Consider the following 20,897-nt stretch of genomic DNA (forward strand, 5'->3'; position numbering starts at 1 on the left):
CTGTGGGGCATGCAGGAAGCAGCTGATCAATGATTCTCCCATCATTAATGTTTCTCTCTCTCCCTCTCCCTTCCCCTCTGAAATCAATAAAAATATATTTTTAAAAATTTAAGACTATATTCAGACCTTCTCAGACATAAGTGAGCTCAGGAAATACAGCACCCATCAGCCCCTTTACTTTTGTACAAAAAATGGTGTTTGGCCCTGACCAGTTGCTCAGTGGTTAGAGCATCGGCCTGAGGACTGAAGGGTTGAGGGTTCAGTTTCCCATCAAGAGCACGTAACTGGGTTGCAGGTGTCCCAGCCACCCCCCCCCCCCCCGTAGGGGTGCATTCGGGAGGCAACCAATCAATGTCAATGTGTCTCCCTCACATAGATTTTTCTCTGTTTCTCCCCCTCCCTTCCATTCTTTCCAGAAATCAAAGGAAAAATCTTCAGGTGAGGATTAACAACAACAAAATGATGTTTGTTTTCTGTCAACCTTTTTAATGCATTTTGTTTAAGAATCTTTGGAAGGATGGGTGAAGGCCACTGGTTAGTGGTGGCTTCCCATGCGAGGGCCTGGGCTGTGGTGCTGCAGACCAGCTTCAGCAGCAGGCTGGCCCATTCAGGCTCTGGTGAGGAGCTGCTGGAAGGAATGGAAGGCACCTGCCTGCTCTCCGACCTGTCCGCAGCCTTGGAATGAGCACAGCACACCGAATTCAGGAGCTGGAGCAGCCCACTAATCCTGCGGTTCCTTTAACAGTGGCTGCTCGTCCTTCTCAGACTCTTCTGGGTCTTTGTAGAAGTTCATAGCTTCTGTGTCAGCAGGGTGGGCGAGGTTCTCCTGCAGCAACAAATAACAAGCACGTTTTAGGTCCCTTGTGACAGCCAAGGTCTGCCACTTGCTCAAGCCGCACGTCTCCTGCTGGTCAGTGGAAGGCGGCCTGCTCCTCAGGGAGTGAGGCGGAGGGAAGCTCAGTATGAGCTGCTGTGATCGCCATCCAATCACACAAGAGTGGGCAAGCAGGGCTTGGTGAAATGCTCACTGGTTTTTTAGCTTCTTCCCAGAAGAGACACATGACAGTTCTGCTCACATTGTATTGATGGGAATGTAAAATGGTGCAGATACTATGGAAGGCAGTATGGTGGTTCCGCAATAACTTAAACATCAATTTAATGTTTAATTAGTTAATTAATCAAACACCTAAAGGAGGCAGAAAAGAGAATTCTTCACACGCCCGCAAAAAGAGCTGGAATATTTGTGAGCAGCCCTGATGACAAGCACAGCTTCCTGTGGGCCCCGGGGGAAGTTAGTCCCACCGAGTAGAGGATTTTCCGGGCAGGCACCCACTACAAGACACTGAGTGGATTCTTTTGTCGTCACATGGTATGGCAATATCCACATAAAGTGAACTGAAAACGCCACTGTGAGTGGGTGATGGGCAGCCCTGAGATCACAATCACAAAGAGCTAAGCTCCCCAAAAGCTGTGTGGGTCTCAGGGTAAGACCCCAGAGGTGAACTGCTCAGCGATGGGCGTGGCTTCAGGTGGCTGCAGAACCGTTCACGGGGCTCTTTGGCCAGTGTTCCTGGAGGAGTTGAGGTCAACAGTAGCTGAGTTTCTACTGGTCATCCACGTTGAATGTCTCCCTGAGGCGCTTCAAATTGGTCATGTAGATAATATCACATTTCTTTTTGCAGATGGAATCCTTCATTTGGGAACCACGATTGATGCTCTGAGTGGGTTCCTGCAGCAAAGGCTCGGGACATCATAAAAGTTTCCCTTTTCTAAGATGGGAAAGTATATATAAACTAGAGGCCCAGTGCCGGCCGGCCGGGGCCTTCCTTCGTTCCACGCCGCCCCCTGGTGGTTAGCCCACATCATAGCAAGCAAACAAACTCCCGGTCTGTCGAACTGCCAAGGGGACACTTTGCATAATATATATATGAATGAATATGAGGCCCGGTGCACAAAAATTTGTGCACTCGGGGCAGGGGTCCCTCAGCCCAGTCTGTGCCCTCTCACAGTCTGGGACCCCTCGGGGGATGACCACCTGCTGGCTTAGGCCCACACCCCGGGGGATTGGGCCTAAGCTGGCAATCAGACATCCCTCTGGCAGCCCAGCAGCCCTCGGGGGATGTCCACTTGCCAGCGGGGAGCAGGCCTAAGCTGCAGTCAGACATCCTTAGCCCTGCTGAGGAGGCGGGAGAGGCTCCCATCACCACCGCTGTACTGGCAGCCGTCAGCCTGCCTTGTGTCTGAGCAGAGCTCCCCCTGTGGGAGCGCACTGACCACCAGGGGGCAGCTCCTGTATTGAGCGTCTGCTCCCTGGTGGTCAGTATGTGTCATAGTGACCAGTCTTTCTGCTGTTAGGGTCAGTTTGCATATTACCCTTTTATTATATAGGATAGAGGCCTGGTGTACAGGTGAGGGCGGGCTGGTTTGCCCTAAAGGGTGTCCCGGATCAGGGTGGGGTTCCCCACCAGGGTGCCTGGCCAGCCTGGGTGAGGGGCTGAGGGCCGTTTTCAGGCTGGTCAAGCCCCCCGGAGACGGAAGCTCCCAGCCTCTCCTATTTTTTTTTTGTTTTTAATTCTGGGATTTATTTACTTCTATAATTGAAACTTTGTTGCCTTCAGTGGAGCTCAGAGCTGGCCAGGGCGGGCGAGAAGCTTGGCTTCCTCCATCACTGGAGCAACCAAGCCTCCTGCTCGCTCCAGCTCCATGGCCACGGCCGGCTGAAAGCAGGTATCTGGGGTTTATTTATCTTCTATAATTGAAACTTTGTTGCCTTCAGTGGAGCTCAGAGCCTGTCCAGCAGGCGGGAAGCTTGGCTTCCTCCATCACAGGGGCAACCAAGCTTCCTGCTCACTCCAGCCCCGTGGCTGCCGGCCGCCATCTTGGTTGGGTTAATTTGCATATAGTCGCTCTGATTGGATGGTGGGCATGGCCTAAGGCATAGCGAAGGTACAGTCAATTTGCATGTTTGTCTTTTATTAGATTACACACACACACACACACACACACACATATTTTGCCATAAGTAAAACTTAAAAATTTTTTAAAATATATATTTTATTGATTTCAGAGAGGAAGGGGGAGGGAGAGGAGAGAAACATCAATGATGAGAGAGAATCATTGATCAGCTGCCTCCTGCAAGCCCCCTACTGGGGATCGAGCCAGTAACCCTGGCATGTGCCCTTGACCAGAATCAAACCTAGTCCTCAGGTGGATGCTCTATCCACTGACCCAAACTGGGTAGGGCTAATTATTTCTTTTAAGTTTTTCATTATGTACGGTAGGAACTACAGATAAAATAGAATGGATTCCTCTAGGTAGAATGGAAAGGGCACGATCCTTTCTTTAAAATGCTATCTATATGTATAAAAGCTGAAGCAACCGGTCGACTGGTAGCTATGACGCACATTTCTTTTTCTCCCATTAAATTTAAATAAAGGAAATGTAATGTTTTTGTCTTAAAATAGGACATCTTATATAATAAAAGGCTAATATGCAAATTGACTGAAAGGCGGAACAACCAGTCGCCATGATGCTCACTGACCACCAGGGGGCAGACGCTCAATGCAGGAGGAGCGCTGCTTAGCTAGAAGCCCTGAGCCGGGCTCACAGCTGGCGAGAGCAGCGGTGGTGGTGGGAGCCTCTCCCGTCTCCTCGGTAGCACTAAGGATGTCCAACTGCTGGCTTAGCCCCACTCAGATATCCCCCCGAGGGCTCCTGGACTGCGAGAATGCGCAGGCCGGGCTGAGGGAGAGGGACCCCCCCCCCCCCCAGTGTACGAATTTCCTGCACTGGGCTTCTAGTATAGTATAAACTGATTGTTAAAGTTTCTTTTTTTCTATTTCTTTACCTATGAGATTACTAGGATGATGTTCACCAAATCTTAATACAGTAACAGCTATTTCTGGGTAGTGAAATTTGGCTGTTAGTTTTTTTCTTTGTTTTCTGGTTTGCTTGAATTTTTATAATGAATGGGTATCATTTTAACCAAAACAATAAAGTCATCAGTCTTTAAATATATATATTTTTATTGATTTAAGAGAGGAAGGAAGAGGGAGGGAGAGAGAGATAGAAACATTAGTGATGAGAAAGAATCATTGATCGGCTGCCTCCTGCACCTCCCACACTGAGGATCGAGCCCACAACCCAGTGATGTGCCCTGACCCAGAATCGAACCAGGACCTCCTGGTTCTTAGGTCCATGCTCAACCACTGAGACACACTGACCAGGCAAGTCATTAGTCTTTTAAATATATATTTTTAAGAATTTAGTAGCAGACTTTAATAGACATTTCTCCAAAGAGATATACAAATGGCCAATAAGCACATGAAAAGATGCTCAACATCATTAGTTATTAGGGAAATGCAAATCAAAACACCTCCTGGGATGGCTATTATTTAAAAACAAACAAAATAACAAGTGTTGGTGCGGATGTGGAGAAATTGGAATCCTTGTGCAGAACAATGTGGGTGGTTTGCTACTGTTTGTTTTAAAAAGGCAAAACCCAAACATACATATTTGGTCACATATACATAAATGTACTTGAGCATAGAAGAAACGAGTAGGCGTGGTTGCCTCCAGGGAGGGGAGTGGGGTGTCTGGAGAACAGAGGTGGGAGGAAACCCTGTCACAGATGCTTTGGGGCCCTTTTGAATATTGAACTAGGCAAGTGAATTACTTGTTCCAAAATGACTGCATTGCCTTAGAAAAGAATCACACACAATTATAAAGAATCAAATGATGTTAAAAGACTTCTGAAGCCCTAGCTGGTTTGGCTCAGTGGATAGAGCATCGGCCTGCGGGCCAAAGGGTCCCAGGTTCGAATCCGGTCAAGGGCACATGCCTGGGTTGCGGGCTCGATTCCCAGTAGGGGGCGTGCAGGAGGCAGCCAATCAATGATTCTCTCTCATCACTGATGTTTCTATCTCTCTCCCTTTCTCTCTGAAATCAATAAAAATATATTTTTAAAAAAAGATTTCTTGAAAATTCAAATATGCATAAATGGTTGATTGAGGACCACTACCACTAGATGGAATAAATGAACAGTAAGCACCTCTTGTATGCCCAGTCCCATGCCAGGCCTCCATGATGTAAAACTCCTGTCCTAATCCAGAAGGAGAAGGGAACCTCAGGCCTCTGTCTAGAGATGAGGGTGTGGGATTTATTCTCCCCATAATGCAGGGTCTGTAAGTCTATGGCATCCTGCACAACATTACATCCAAAGCACGGCCAAGAGCCCCACACCAGCTGCCTCTGGGCCTCCTGCCTCCATCCCCGTTCTGAAATGGGCTCAGCTTCTCCATCCCTCTGGGCCCAGGACAGCCCCTAAACTCCAGCCACTCCCTCCCAGATGCTAGGAAACCCCAAGGACTTAGATTTGCTGCCCAACATGCTCTTTCACTAGAATGACCGGAATCTCCCTGCTTTCTTTGGTTAAACTGAGTCAGGAGTCAGCTGCCTCTCATAGGGGGCTGGTTCCCTCCCTCCCTTCCTCCCTCCTTCCCTCCCTCCCTTCCTTCCTTCCTTCCTTTCTTTCTTTCTTCATTCCTCCCCTCTTTTTTTTTCTCTTTCACATTTATGGTTATCTTTCCCCATCTGAAATATGTTTCTCTTACTGTTTTCTCTAACAATTAAAATGTAGTCAATATGCAACAGCTTTAGAATTTGTTTAAATTTGTTTAAATTATTTAAATTTTAGTGTGCAGCTTTTAGTTTCAATTCACTTTGATTTTTAACTCTTTATTATGGAAAATTTTGAAAACATAAAAGTAGAACAGTGTAATGAAACCCCTTACCCATGTAGCGCTTACTCATGTCAACATTTATCAGCCTACGACTAACTCAGTTTCATGTAATCCCCCATTCATCCCCCTCCCCTATCCCCATTGCATTATCTTAAAGCAAATCCCAGACATCATAACATTTCACTTGTAATATTCTTCAGCTATATCTCTAAGAGATGAGGAATATTTTTCTTAACCACAGACTTTTGTCATATCTTACTAAATAATGGTAATTCCTTAATATAATCTAATTCATTGTCCATGTTCAAGTTTCCTGGATTATCTCATAAATGTCTCTTTACAGTTGGTTTATTGAAACCAGGTCCACGCGCTGCATTTGTTGCTGAGGTGGGCGGCGTCTGAATGGCTCCGAATGGTCCCTGCCTCCTGGCCTTCCCTCCCCTCCACATAGGCTGGACCTAGTGACTCACTTCTGTAAAGAACAGATTCAGCAAAAGGGATGAGCTGTCGCTTCTAGGATAAGGCCATAGAGGTCCACGGGGCCAGGAGCCGTGAGCAGCCTCCACGAACAGCTGGGGGGGGGGGGGGGGGGACAGAGGTCGTCAGACCAACCACCCCTGGGAACGGAAGCCTGCCTATGTCACAGGAGTGACCTTAGACGCAGATTCTTCGGCCACTTGAGACTGCAGCCCTGACCTTGACTGCAGCCTTTTGGGAGCCTCTTAGCCCAGTTTCCTGACCCACAGAAATGGAAATAATAAATGTTGTCTTATTTTTTATTGATTTTTTTTTTAAGAGAAAGAGAGACAGATTTGTTGTTCCATTTATTTATGTAGTTATTGGTTTTTCTTGCATGTGCCCTGACAGGGGATCACATCCACAACCCTGGCATATCCAGACGACACTCTAACCAACTGAGCTGCCTGGGAGAAGCGAATAAATGCTATTTCAAACCACTAGGTTTGGGGGCAACTTGTCGCGTAGCGATAACTAACTAATCCTGCTGTCGTGTCTCTCTAATATACAACAGTTCCCCAGCCCTTTCTCCTTTTTGGGGGGCAAGGTCTGGTTCGTACGGAGGATAGGGTCGTTCATTTTGTTCAGTGACCCTCAAAGTGGGACCGGGACTCCCCTGGGGGACGGCCCCTATTAAAAATCCGGACGCCTGGTCTCCTTGGGACCTACTGACTCTCTGAGGAGGGACCAGGAGCCTGTTTTGGTCAGAGCATCCCGGGGAGCCTTTCGTCCACCAAAATCGGGACTCAAATAGGCCTGATTTGGAGACCTGGCTACCCACTGGCTGGGGGGCATTGTGAGCTCACCTCTCTGAACCTGTTTTCTCATCTGTAAGATACGATTCTCACAGTATTTACTTCGCAGGCTGCTGTGCCTAGGGCTCCCTTTCTGTCTCGTGGTTCATGGATGTGCTCTCTCTTTGGTAAGAAACAGTTCGCGTTGTAGATACTGTGAGGGCGAGTTGGGCCTAGGGATGGTTTCACACATATCCTTGCACACTCAGTGTTACTGAAAGCATGTACAACAAGCATGTCAAACTCGCCCACAAGGAATATTTTTGCAGCCCAGCCAATATAACGGTATGTAAAAAACGTTTTGATAAAAGTTTTGTAACTTAATCTTTACAATATCCTGTTACACATAATTATAAATAACGAAATACAACGTTTGCTAATGACTGATTACTATAATCATGTTGCATTCATTTCCCTTACACGCCTCACACGCAGGTGCGCCATTTCTCTCCACTAATACTTGCAGCGAATATTTTAGCAGCCAATTGCCACGTCTTTAGTCTTGGACTGACTTGTTTGGTGTGCGCAACAGGAAATATTTCACTTTCGGAGAACAAGAAAAATAGCTTTATTTGCGTGACGCTGATTAATTTGTGCAGGTATTCAGTGTCTGGTAAGTTAATGTTCAAGAAAAAATATTAATTTTTATTAAAATGTTCTATTATTTTCTGTTAATGGTTACTCATTTATCTCAGCCCTTTGTATTCAGCCATGTCTCTATTGAAATCAAGTGGCAGTAAAAATAAATGAAAAATTGCTGATGAACATAGAAATTTCCAAGAAAATTGGGAATTGGAGTATTTTTGCCAAGAAGTAAAAAATAAAATAATGTGATATGTAATAATGCTATTAGTGTACCAGAGTTATACATTGAAAGTTGCAGCTTTTGTTTTTTGCGGCCCACATAAACTTAAACCTTGTGTATTTGGCCCGTGTTAGCCACTGAGTTTGACAAGCTTGCTGTCCAAGCTCAAGTCCTTGCACAGGAAAGCCAACCTGTTTTTTCAGTTTGCCAAACAGAAGTTTCTTCTGCATGTTAATTTTTATATATTTAAGGCAGCAAACTATATTTATGGGGAAATCAGCTCGACTGCATATGAAATGTTGAAAACAAGAAATTGTAGGGAATCTGAAATGTCAGACCCCCCCTTTGTTTTTCTGAAATATATATTTTTTTATTTCATAGAGGAAGGGAGAGGGGGAGAGAAACATCAATGATGAGAGAGAATCATTGATTGGCTGCCTCCTGCACGCCCCCTACTGGAGATCGAGCTCACAACCTGGACATGTGCCCTGACTGGGAATCAAACCATGACCTCTTGGTTCATGGGTCCACGCTCAACCACTGAGCCATGCTGGCTGGGCTTACTTTGTGTTTTGAACTGTCTGGATTTTTCCTGCAAATGACTACTGGGTCTGTGCAATTTCATTGCTCTGCATTTCTATGCCATATATTTCAGTCCTTGTTTTAGTTATCTCTTGCTTCCTAAATTTAGTGGCTTAAAACAGCAGCAATCATTTATGATCTCTCCTGGTTTCTGTGGGTCAGGAATTCAGTCAGGCCACAGTAGGGATGACTTGTCTCTGGTCTACCATGTTTGGGGTCTCAGCTAGAAGTCTTGAAAGTTGGGGGCTGGAATCATCTAAAGCAGTGGTTCTCAACCTTGGCTGCACATTAGAGTCACCTGGGGAATCTTTTTAAAATCCTGATTTCTGGGCCTCATCCTCCGGAAATTCTGTTTCTTTGTTATGGGGTGGGGCCACAACATTAGTAACAAAGAAAGAGAATTTCCGGAGGATGAGGCCCAAAAATCAGGATTTTAAAAAGATTCCCAGGTGATTCTAATGTGCAGCCAAGGTTGAGAACCACTGGTCTAGAGAGAGTGATGGAGACCCAATTGTCCCACCCAGTTAGTTGCACCTGGAGGCAAGGAATCGGCCCTTCACACATCCAGACCGTCCAGCCGTGGGCAAACTACGGCCTGCGGGCCGGATCCAGCCTGTTTGGAATGAATAAAACTAAAAAAAAAAAAAAAAAGACCGTACCCTTTTATGTAATGATGTTTACTTTGAATTTATATTAGTTCACACAAACACTCCATCCATGCTTTTGTTCCGGCCCTCCGGTCCAGTTTAAGAACCCATTGTGGCCCTCGAGTCAGAAAGTTTGCCCACCCCTGGTTCAGACCCTGGGCAAGGTCTGCCATGAGGAGGAGGCGGGGGCAGCTGGGGGCGGCTATGCTGTTGGAAAGGGACCTGGGGGGCACCACAGAGGCAACTACGGCTCAGAATTTCTGACTGTGGCCACGGTGACAACTTCCTCATCAGTGGAGGGTCCATTCTTAAACGAAGGAGCCAGGTCACGTTCCCGCTCGGGCACTGCAGGCCCTCCTAGGCTAGGGGCTCCCAGGAACCCACTGCACCAGGCGATGCCCCAGGATCCTCTTCTCCTCAAGGCATCTCCCCATCCTCACCCACCACATCTACTGGAAACTTTACTGTTCTTTTTATTTTTTAACATTTTATTTACAAAAAATTAATTTATTCTCAGAAATGAAACTCTTTTAAGGTGTCGATTGTTTCTCTTCACAGACCTGGCTTGGGAGGAAGAGGAGGTGCAAGGACAGGGGAGGGAAGTGAAGGGGGAGGACATGGAGGGAGGGGGCAGGGGTGGGGTGGGAAGGGGGAGGCAGCAGTGGACGGGCTGGGGCAGGGCTGGGGGTGGGGTGGGAAGGGGGGAGGGGAACAGTGACAAGGTGTCCCTTCCTGGAGTTGAGGTTGAGCTGCACACATGCTCATGCGGGCGGAGAGGAGATGAGAGTGAGGGAAAAGGGAGACCAGTGACCTCGAAAGTCACTTGGGTAAAGGGGGGGGGGGGGGAGGCAGACCCAAGGGATGGAGAAAAGGGGGAGAAAGCGAGAGTGTGACAGAATGAGGTCACACGGGAGACCAGAAGGTCCCTGGAGAAAAAGAGAGGACGTACAGCGCAGACAGACGACAGAGGCAGAGAGAGTGAGGTGGAGAGATGGAGAGGGAGATGGAGAGATGGAGGGAGATGGAGGGAGATGGAGGGAGATGGAGATGGAGGGAGATGGAGGGAGATGGAGGGAGATGGAGGGAGATGGAGGGAGATGGAGGGAGATGGAGGCGCTGGCAGGAGGTGGCCGCGCGCCGCGGGCCGCCGCGCTCAGGCGGGGCCCCCGGGCACCAGCTGGCCCAGGTCGGCTTCGGTGCAGCGCACCCACTCGCGGTAGAGGCTGCACACGCGGAGCCCCAGCACCTTGGCGGGGAAGACGCCGGCGGCGGCGGCGGTGGCGGCGGCGGGCTCGGGCCGGGGCTCGCGGGGCTCGGCGCCCAGCGCGGCCAGCACGGCCTCCACGGCGGCGCCCAGCGCCCGGGCCCGGCGCGCGGCCTCCTCCAGGCGCCGCAGCAGGCGCGGCGCGCGCGGGTTCAGCTCGGCCTGCAGGCGGCGCACCACGTCCAGCAGCGGCGGCAGCGCGGCCAGCGCCCCCGCGTCCAGCCGCAGCCGCTCGGGCACCGGCAGGCCCGCGTGGCCCGGGGCCGGGGCGCTCAGGCCCGCCACCGGCAGCCGCGGGGGCGAGAAGCCGGGCAGCCCGAAGGGGTCTCCCTGGTGCTGCACCTGCGGAGACAGGCCGGTCAGTGGGACCCCGGGACGCCCCCGCTCCTGGGGCCTCCGTTTCCCCATCTCGCCGAGGACAGATTCCGTGATACACAAAGCAACGACCAGAAAAGCGACCTTACACCAGTGCCTTTGCTTCTTCATCTCTAAAACGGAATAACACTGCCAACTTCATAAGGTGGTTACGAGCATGTGAAAATCTCAAGTCAGGTCCTGGCCCCTGGGGAAGGCACCACACACACTAGGGCAAGCATGTCAAACTCAAAGGCTCACACGGGCCAAATCAACAAGGCGGAAGTGTAGGTGGCCGCAAAAAAACAAAAGCTCCAACTTTCATAGAAACGTAGGTTTATTTCGATAGAGACATGCTGAATACAAAGGGCTGAAATAAATGAGTCATCTTTACATAAAATAATAGAACATTTTAATAAAATTAATATTTTTTCTTGAACACTGACTTACCAGACACTGAACACCTGCACAAATTAATCAGCGTCACGCAAATAAACCTATTTTTCTTGTTCCCTGAAAGCGAAATATTTCCTGTTGCGCACACCAAACAAGTCAGTCCGAGACTAATGATGTGGCCATCGGCTGCTAAAATATTCGCTGCTAGTATTAGTGGAGAGAAATGGTGCGCCTGCGTATAAGGCATGTAAGGGAAATGAATGCGACACGATTATAGTCATCAGTCATTAGCGAACGTTGTAGTTCGTTATTAATAATTATGTATAACAGGATATTGTAAAAAATTAAGTTACAAAATTTTTATTAAAACGTTTCTTGCCAAAACCGGTTTGGCTCAGTGGATAGAGCGTCGGCTTGCGGACTGAAAGGTCCCAGGTTCGATTCCGGTCAAGGGCATGTACCTGGGTTGCGGGCACATCCCCAGTGGGGAGTGTGCAGGAGGCAGCTGATCGATGTTTCTCTCTCATCGATGTTTCTAACTCTCTATCTCTCTCCCTTCCTCTCTGTAAAAAATCAATAAAATATATTTTAAAAAAAAGAATAAAAAAAATAAAAATAAAACGTTTCTTACATACCGTTATATTGGCTGGGCCACATGCGGCCTGTGGGCTGCAAGTTTGACATGCTTGCACTAGGGTGCAAATCCTGTCTCCATTTACTAACTGTTCAGTTTCTTACAAAACCATTTCCCTTCGCTGAGCCTCCCTCTCATCTGTAGAGGTGTGTGTGTGGGGGGCGGGTGGGGCGGGGAGGTGGTACAGACCCTGTTCTGTCTTCCTACCAGGGATCTCCAGAGAATCAGGAAAGATAGTACGGGAACTAGTCCCCCCCCCCCCCGCCCCCCCTGCAACTCTCCCACCTCTGCACCTGCCTGGCACACAGCAGGGGCTTTGTGAATAACTGTCATAGGAGTGAACAGATAAAAGCTAAAGGTGATTTGTAATTTGTAAAACTGCCATACAATACTATTTATCCTTCGCTAACATCTTGCCTCTGGTTCACGCATTGTGCTTGCTGCTTTAAGCACACTATTCCCAATTGTCCCAATAATGGGTGTGATGGAATTATGATGACTTTGTAAATGAGGACTCTGGGCTGAAGAAGTACAGTGACTTGACCTGGGTCCTCCATCCAGGAAGGGGCAGAACTGGGATCGGAACCAAAGTTGGTAGGACGACAAAGCTGATTCTATTATCCCACTACCTCCTGTCATCATTGTTACATCATTATTGTAATGTTATCATTCCTGCCCAAGGTCACAGTAAGATTGGCAGGCCCACAGTCTGTCTGCTTCAAAACCATACCCCCCTTCACTACACTATAGTAATTTGGGGAAATACCTTCTGTTCTTAGGCAGGCCCTCTACCCCACCAAAGACATTGGCAGATCTCCCTCCTTTGTAAAAGTCCCCCGGGGATGGATTTTTTGACCCGGATTGAAACCCCTTCTTGGCCTCTCTGTATAACACAGGTCAGAGTTCACATCTCGTCTTGTTCAAATGCCTCCTCTGACAGCTGGTGAGAGCAAGGCCATGGAAGCGAGGTGACAAACCCGTACAGAGTCTGGAACCTGGGTTTCCTGACTCCCAGACCAGAGTTCTCTACACTCTCAGGTTGCCTCTGTCTTAAGCACCAAGGGAGCCTCCAAGCTTAGGTGGATGAAGGGGCCTTTGGGGAACAGAGATGACCCTCCTCCAAGTGCTGTGTGGCCTGGGGCAAGTTACTGACCTCTCCTGGAGCCCCAGTTTCTGCAGCTAGGAAATGAGGTTGAGAAAACAGGTAGTCAAATAACCCTATGATCTGTATTTCCCTGATCCCCAGGCCCCCCCACACCCATCCCCACTCACATATTCCTGGAAGAGCTGCTCAGCGTATTTGGTGAGGAGGCGGGCAAGGCTGTGTGTCTGATGGATCTTGGCCTCCAAGAGGGGAAGGGGTGAGACTGAGGAGTCAGCCTGGGGGTCTTCTGGTGGGAAAAGGGGGGAGGAATGAGGGCAGCCCCAAGCCCTCCTGACCACTTCGGGCTGGCCCTTCCTTCCCGAACCCAGAAGCTCAGCTCTGAATTCTCCAACTTTTAAGCCAGGCAGGCTCTGTCCCATCCCAACTGAGGGAAAATGAGATACCAGACATTTGCCAAACGTTTTTTCTGCGTGAAATGTGTTCCCTGTCTCAAATTACTGTTGAAATACTATTAAAGCCAAATTCAAATACTGCCTCCTTAGTATTTGATTCACTTGGATTCACTCCTTCCCTTAAATTAACTTCTTTCTTCTTCTTAAGGCCATTTGTTCATATTTCCAAGGTAGTTCTTTTAATGGCTCTTTTATGCGTGTGAATTGGCCTCATCCTGGGAGCCATTTGAGGGTAGGGCTCACATACCTCTGTACCTCTGTAATTGTTGGTGGAATTCAACATCACTGAAACACAGAACCTCAAACCGGAATGCGCCTTTCAGCCCATTTTACAGATTGGGAGACTTAAATCCCATTCCCTCCCTGATAGCCTTTTTACGCAAGGCGCTGGGCTGGGCACCAGACAGCATTAATTGAATCAGCGACCCGTCTTCCTTAACACAAGCTGAAAGGTGGTGCCCGGGAAGGACTACATTTCCCGAGACGCCCCGCGCCCGCGCCCGGGGCATGCTGGGGAATGTAGTACCGGCTTCTCAACTCTGGCGCCGCATCCCCACCCCCACCCCGCCTGAGTTTCCCACCGCCTAGTCCTGTCTTTATCAGCCTTGACTCTCGTCTCTGGTTGTCATTCACTATCTACCGTGGCCCCAAGACTTCCCCCCCTAACCCTATCACTCCCTCTGGCCCCAGCTCTGATTCTTTGCCAATATTCCAAGAGGACCCAGGCGTACAGCCTCGGCCACGACCCCAGTCCTCCCCCAGGGTGGACTCGAACCGCTCATCTCACCCCTGAGCCCACGTCCCTGAAGGCACAGCCCCCGCCTCCTCGAACTCCGGCGCCAGCACCGTCCCACAGCTCACCCACAGCTCACCCACAGCTCACCGCCTGTTACCTGACACCCGGCCCCGCTCTCCCCCTCTCCCGCCGCTCCCTTCCCCGACCCGAAGGTAGCGGGGACCCAAACCCCAGCTGCCAGCCCTTCAGACACTGCTCCCCGTGGGCACTCGACAGTCACAGTCAGCCCCTTACCCAGACTCCCCTCCCTCCGGCTCATGCTGGCCCCAGGCTGATCCCGTGGCCTCCACGCCCCCCTTCCAGGACGGGGAGAAGGGGGAAAGGGTAGGGGCGGGCCCGGGCGCAGCCAATCAGGGCTCAAACCCCAAACAATTTCCCCCGCTCCCGCCCCGGGCGAGATTCCTTGTCCCGGAGTCCAGTTCACTGCCTGCTCCGCCGGGTTGAGCAGGGGCCCGAGCGGGGAAGCAGGTTGTGTGCCTGGTGGGTTTGGGACCTCGACCCCGGGGAGGACGGGGACCAGGGCTGGGAGGCAGCCCTGCCTCGGGCCAGGAGGAGGAGAGGAGGCTCAGGCTCGGGTCTGGGACAAGGCGTGGCGCCGGGCTGCCTTTCGGAGAAAACTAGGGTTGTGGGAGAGGGTGGGGCCGGCAGGACAGGAATGTGCGGCGCTCTCTCTTGGCTGGGAAGGAGGGGGAGCGGGGGTTCGAAGGCTTAGGTAACACCTGACCAGACACACACCTCCTTCCTTAGATACTGTATGTCCTCTGTTCCCGGTGCACCCACTAGGAGAGGGACAGGAACACCAGCTCAACTACCCTACCAGGCTCACACACCTGCTTTGACTGCATAGAGACGTTCATTCTCACACAGGAACAAGCTTCAGAGACAGGTGTGTGTGTGTGTGGGGGGGGGGGGGGTCTTACCCACATGTCAGCTCCACTAACCTGGTGCAGACAAAAGCCCAGTCTGTCCTAGGCTCTGGGACCCAGAGATGACCCAACTTGCTTTCTGGTTCCCTGGGGAGTTCACAGTCTGATGGGGGAAACCAGAGGTAACAGCAGGTAAAGTGACTGCAGGGGCCGGGAAGAGGCTGTGTCTGTGAGGATGATGCCAGAATAAAGACAGAAAGGGATTGCTGGCAGAGGGCACAGCAGGTATGATGGAACCAGATTGTTCACAGGGTCCACAATCACATACTCATTTTAAAAAATATGTTTTTATTGCTTTTTAGAGAGAGAGGAAGGGAGAGAGCTAGAGCTAGAAACATTGATGAGAGAGTGTAGGAAACATCATCGATGGGCTGCCTCCTGCAGGCCCCCCCACTGGGGATCAAGTTCGAAACCCAGGCTTGTGCCTCTTGATTCCCGGGTCAGTGCTCAGCCACGGAGCCACTCCAGCTGGGCTCGCACACTTATTAACGGGGAATATTTACTGAGTATTTACAATGTGCAAGGCACTGTTCTAAGAGCTCTACACTTAGGAACTTACCCTCGTGTTATAGTTGAGGAATTAGAAACAAGTGACTTACCCAGGGTGACTGGGCAACCAGAGCTGGGATTTTACCCCAGCAATTTGGTTCCCCAAATGCTGCCATAACCATCTTCCTGTACCTTAACCTCTGTGGACCTAGTCTCACCAAGACAAACAGACACAATAGCCACATCTTTGAAATAGACACACACACACACACAACACACATTTAGCCGTCATATCTGGCAAACAGCTTCAAATCAACCAAGACTTGCTCCTTTTAAATAAAGTTTTCCTTTATTTAAAGTACAAACATCCATGAATTTTTACAGAGTAAATATGCCCAGGGGACCAGCACCAGATTAAGAAACAGAACATGACCAGTTCCCAGAGCCCCTCCCAGCCCCTCCCAGGCCCAGGGGTGCCCACTCTGCTGACTTCGCACACCCTAGGTTTGTCTTGTCCGTTTGGAACTTCACAGAAAGGGAATCCGACAGTTTGTATCGTGTGTCTGACTTCTTTCGTGAGACTCATTCCCTTTGTTGGGTGTAACGGGACTTCGTTCTCCTGTGTCCAAGGTGTGAATGGGCTCCGGCTCCTTTCCCACTCTCCTTCGGTGGGTTGCTTCCAGCCTGAGGCCATGGTCCATAGCGCTATGAACAGTCCGTACCCCTCCTCCTCTCTCGGTCCTCATACGGACGCATTTCTGATGATGTGGGTGTGGCATTGCTGGATCCCAGGGTTGGGGTGTATTTGGGGCTCCACTAGAAAACTGCGCTTTCCAAAGTGTCTCTACCAACGTACACTCCCCCAGAAGCACGAGGGGTCCCGTCACTCCACTTCTTCCCCTGCCCTCGGTGCATCAGGCATTCTCATTTCAGCCATTGTGGGGGGTGGAGCCCCACTCATAGGCAGCGTCTGGCAGGTCCGTGCACTCAGTGAATAGACCGCTGAAGGAATGGCTGAAGGAATGGCTGGCCAGCGTACAACTAGGCAGCCTGGCGAGGGTACACACACACACACACACACACACACACACACACACACACACACACACACACACACACACACTCACACGTGCGCGCGCGTCACAGGCGCTCACGCGCAGAGGACGCCACCCAGACAGTCCTTCCCGTTCCCGGCGCCCACGTGCTCTGAACGCACCCCCAGCCGGCCACGCGCATCCCGCTCGGGGCTGCCCCAACCTCCCTCCGGGCGGCGGGCAGGGGGCGCTGCGCGTCCGGGCACCCCGAGGGGGCGGGCCGGGGCGGGCGGGCGGGGCGGGGCTCGGCGGCAGGAAGCGGGGCGGGGACGCGGAGGCGTTGGGGAGCGAGGGAGGGCGCGGCCAGCTCCCGGAGGGACGGCGGGCCGAGAGCACCGCCGCCCGGCCTGGCGCCGCGCCTGAGCCCGCCGGACGGGAGGCGGCCCAGCCGCGGGCTCGGCCTCGGCCCCGGCCCCGCCAGCATGGCCGGCCGGACCGTGCGGGCTGAGACCCGGAGCCGGGCCAAGGATGACATCAAGAAGGTGATGGCGACCATCGAGAAGGTCCGGAGATGGTGAGCGCTGTCCCGGGGCCAGGGTCGGGACTGGCAGGGCCATTCCTCCTCCGAAGGCGCCTACCCGCCCTTCACCAGCGGTGGCCAGGTGTTAGGTGTGTCCGCCAGCGGCGCCCCGGATCTACAGAGCTCCGTCCCCTTCTGGCTACACCCCGGGGTCTACAAAGCGTGTGCCCCAGCCGTGCCCGTCCAGAGCAGGAGCCCCCCTTTATGCCCCGCCCCCTACGGCTCTGACACTCCTCCCCAAAGTGTGCCCGACCCCAAGCCAGGCCCTAGCCTGCTGCCCATGTCTACCCCAGGGTCTGTGAGCCATGGCCCCTTCTCTGTCACTGGAGGCACCTCCATGGCTGCCCTGGGATCTGCCGGGCCCCTTTCTCCCTCTAACGACGCCCCATTAGCAGAGCTGCCCCTTCCCTGTGCTCCACCCACACCTCTGTAGGCATCCCCAGATGTGCCTGGCTGCTGAGGGAGGCTCTCAGCGCAGGCCTCTCGGACCTAGTCCCCCCACTCTCCCACAGGGAGAAGCGCTGGGTGACTGTGGGCGACACGTCCCTTCGTATCTTCAAGTGGGTGCCAGTGGTGGACCCCCAGGAGGAGGTGAGCAAGCCCCCCCACACCAGACCCCGCATCTGTGCAACCCCAGGCGAGCCCCTCCCCATCCTGGCCTCCACCTCCAGTCCCCACTCTGAGACCGCAAATGCAGCAGCTGAGACACATGTTAACAATTATTGGCAACTCCACCCCTTCTCCCTTTCTCCTGCTCCAGACCCGGGAATCCAAGACCTCACCCCGTGTGCACCACCTCTGTCACCTCACGCAGGGCCTTTCGCTTCTCTGCGCCTCCGCTTACTTTTCTGTAGGGTGGGGGCTTTGCAAGCGCTAACCCTGATCCTTGCCCCTCTAATCCCCAGGAGCGCCGGAGGGCAGGTGGCGGGGCAGAGAGATCCCGAGGCCGGGAGCGTCGGGGTCGGGGTGCCAGCCCCCGAGGCGGTGGTCCTCTCATTCTGCTTGATCTCAATGGTATGTAGGGATCCTGGGACTGGGGGGGGGGGGCTATGGGATTGAAGGAGGGGACTGGGGACCTCAGGCCCAACCCTCTCGACTTTTGCTCTCACAGATGAGAACAGTAACCAGAGTTTCCATTCGGAAGGCTCCCTGCAAAAGGGCACTGAGCCCAGCCCTGGCGGCACCCCGCAGCCCAGCCGCCCCGCATCACCCTCCGGACCACCAGAAGGGGTCCCGGAGGACGCTCAGCCTCCACGGCTAGGTCAGGAGAGAGGTAGGACCAGGTGCCACCCAGGAGCCCTCCCTTCTGAGTCTTGTCCTCTCCAAGGTTGAAGCCACCAGCTTATCCCTGTAGCTGCTCCCCCTCTTCTGGTGCCTCCTCAGGAGGCCTTCCTGACTCCTGTGGAAGGTCACGGACCTTTCTCTTGACTTCTGGTCTGTTGATAACTTATCACTGGGATTTTCATGTACATTTAATGATTACCTAAGTGTCATTCTTTCCCTCGTCCACCTCATGTCAGCTGCCTGAATGTTGGGTCCATATTGATTTTGTTTGCTACTGTGTCTTCAGAACACCACCTGGCACATAGTAGGTGCTCAATAAATATTTGTTGAGAAATCAATAACAGTGCTAATCTTAAAGAGTAATCAATAATATGTGATAATGACAGCTAATACTTACTGAGCTCCTACTGTGTGACAGGCACTCTTCTAAGCTTTTTACATGTTTTATTTTATCTCCTTTAATCCTTACTACAACCCTATGAGAATTATTATCACCACTTATAGATGAGAGACTGACCGCCCAGCTCACCAGCCTTGAGCACGAGTGCTCCTCAGCTTCTCTTTTTTTCCATATAGTCAACGCCCTAGCTGGTCAGGACCTCCTCCCAACATCGCCCACCTCCCTCTCCCTCCCCAGGCTCTGACATCTCTCATCCTCACCAAACTCCAGCCTCCTGTAGGTCTCCTTTCCTTCAGTCACCTCCACGTAGCTGATGGAGCGACTTTTTCTAAAGCACAAGTTTGACGGGGTCATTTTCCTGCTCGCAGCCTTCAGTGGCTCTCAGCTTGCCACTCTGGGCCCTTTGTGAACCATGCCCTCGTGACCTCGTTCCCTTTCAGGAACACCATGATTTGGGCCCATGGATGTGTCTAGATTGTGCCATGTGCTTCTGGACCTTTACTAAAATAAAAACAATAACTGGCCTTTACTGAGCACTAGTTCACTATGTGCCAGGCACTGTGCTGCGGACTTTACCTGTATTATCTCATTTAATCCTCACACGGGCTCATGTGGTAGCTACTATTAACTATCTACATTTTACAGGTGGGGAAATTAGGTCACTAGCCCAAGGTTAGGATTTGAACCCCGGCAGTCCAACCCCCGAATCTGTGCTCTCTAAGTGTCTGTTCCCTCTGCCCAACATGCACTCACTCCACCTCCCCGTCTGCCTGGTCAGATCTTACTCCCCCATCAGGATCCCAGCTAATGTCCTTCCCGTGTCTTTTCCTGGGTGCAGCCAGGTGCTGTCTCCCTCCTGGTGCTCCCACAGCCGGGGGCTTATGTGACTGGTGTTTGTTTCCCCCTGGCCCGTGCTGTGGCTCAGAGCGGCTGCTCAGGGAATATCTGTTACCTTGATGTTCCAGATCCCGGGGGTGTCACTGCAGGCGGCACCGATGAACCCCCAATGCTGACCAAGGAGGAGCCTGTCCCAGAGTTGCTGGAGGCTGAGGTGAGAGAGGCCAGAAGGCTGGACTCCCGGGTCTTGGAGGGAATGGGACGCGGGGGCAGCACAAGGCTTGGGGGCTGCACTCTTGAGGTCTGGGTGGGAAATGCGGACTCAGACACAGCTGAGGGCTCAGAGCTGGGATCTTGGGACGGAAAAGGAAAGGGTGTCTTAGAAACAGTCCTGCGGGCCGGCTCAGGGCTGATCTAAGACCATTAAAAGCCTGAACAGATCATGGTGCTCCTCCAAGTACTGTTTTTTAAATCCTAAACGATACAATGAGCTTAAGAAAGTCCCCCACAAAGGTGACTTCCCACAGGGACTACCTTGATGTATTTCCCAGAAATACCAAATATCAATTTCTTTCCCCAAAACAGTATTTGTTGTGTCCAGTGCCCCATTTAATCTGCATTCTGGGTCCCTGGCTCTGGGCTAGACCCCTGGGTCCGGGAGGGGAGTGGAGTGGAGTGGAGGCTTTGGAGAAGGCAGAGGCGAGGGGGCTGCACTCCTGGGTCCGGGGGAGCTCATGCCTGTCCGCCCTTCCTCTCCAGGCCCCCGAAGCTTACCCTGTCTTTGAGCCAGTGCCACCTGTCCCCGAGGCAGCCCAGGGTGACACAGAGGACTCGGAGGGCACCCCCCCACTCAAGCGCATCTGCCCCAATGCCCCCGACCCCTGAGAAGCTGGTCTGTCTTTCCTGTTGCTCCAGGGGCCCCTTTGATTTTTTACAAATAAAGACCCTTTTGTAATTTTGTGTCATGTCATTTCCCGGTCAGGGCTGGGGAGGGTCTGTGGAGCCAGCTTTGTCTCCTGCTCCATTTCTCAGATGGTGTCCCTTGAAGCTCTAAGAGGATCTTCCTATAGTCACACCATGAGTTGGATATGGAATGGGGGCTTGAGCCAGGACCCTGTCTCCCTGACACTCGCTCCACCCTGCCCTGTACCCCTGACCTTTGACCCTTCCTGACCTTCAGCCAGAGGAGGAATCCAGGGACCTGGGCCCAGCAATGACCAAAGCTCTGGGCACCAAGGCCCACGATTCCCATCCATACACA

At 51.9% G+C, this 20,897-nt stretch overlaps 2 protein-coding genes across 4 annotated transcripts; one reads left to right on the top strand and one right to left on the bottom strand.

Annotated features, from left to right (window-relative positions):
• Window positions 1-9,109: 9,109 nt before the first annotated feature.
• Window positions 9,110-14,466, bottom strand: CTF1 (cardiotrophin 1). 3 transcript variants are annotated; one of them, XM_059692234.1, is made up of 3 exons: window positions 13,546-13,850; window positions 13,006-13,124; window positions 9,110-10,691 (listed from the first exon to the last, which is right to left on the bottom strand). In XM_059692234.1, exons 1-3 carry the CDS (start codon window positions 13,571-13,573, stop codon window positions 10,239-10,241), a joined length of 600 nt encoding a protein of 199 aa, XP_059548217.1. In that variant the 5' UTR covers window positions 13,574-13,850; the 3' UTR covers window positions 9,110-10,238. The 3 variants fall into 3 exon arrangements, with proteins under 3 accessions (XP_059548217.1, XP_059548219.1, XP_059548218.1); XM_059692236.1 differs by lacking the exon at window positions 13,546-13,850 and adding an exon at window positions 14,321-14,416 and having other exon boundaries at window positions 9,111-10,691; window positions 13,006-13,121; XM_059692235.1 differs by lacking the exon at window positions 13,546-13,850 and adding an exon at window positions 14,321-14,466 and having other exon boundaries at window positions 9,120-10,691.
• A 2,385-nt stretch (window positions 14,467-16,851) lies between these two features.
• BCL7C (BAF chromatin remodeling complex subunit BCL7C) lies at window positions 16,852-20,591 on the top strand. Its single transcript, XM_059692237.1, has 6 exons — window positions 16,852-17,109; window positions 17,628-17,706; window positions 18,021-18,129; window positions 18,227-18,388; window positions 19,765-19,850; window positions 20,396-20,591. Exons 1-6 carry the CDS (start codon window positions 17,018-17,020, stop codon window positions 20,519-20,521), a joined length of 654 nt encoding a protein of 217 aa, XP_059548220.1. The 5' UTR covers window positions 16,852-17,017; the 3' UTR covers window positions 20,522-20,591.
• The last annotated feature ends 306 nt before the right edge of the window (window positions 20,592-20,897 follow it).

The sequence above is a fragment of the Myotis daubentonii genome, chromosome 4 (genome assembly GCF_963259705.1).
Source record: "Myotis daubentonii chromosome 4, mMyoDau2.1, whole genome shotgun sequence".
Classification (NCBI taxonomy): domain Eukaryota; kingdom Metazoa; phylum Chordata; class Mammalia; order Chiroptera; family Vespertilionidae; genus Myotis; species Myotis daubentonii.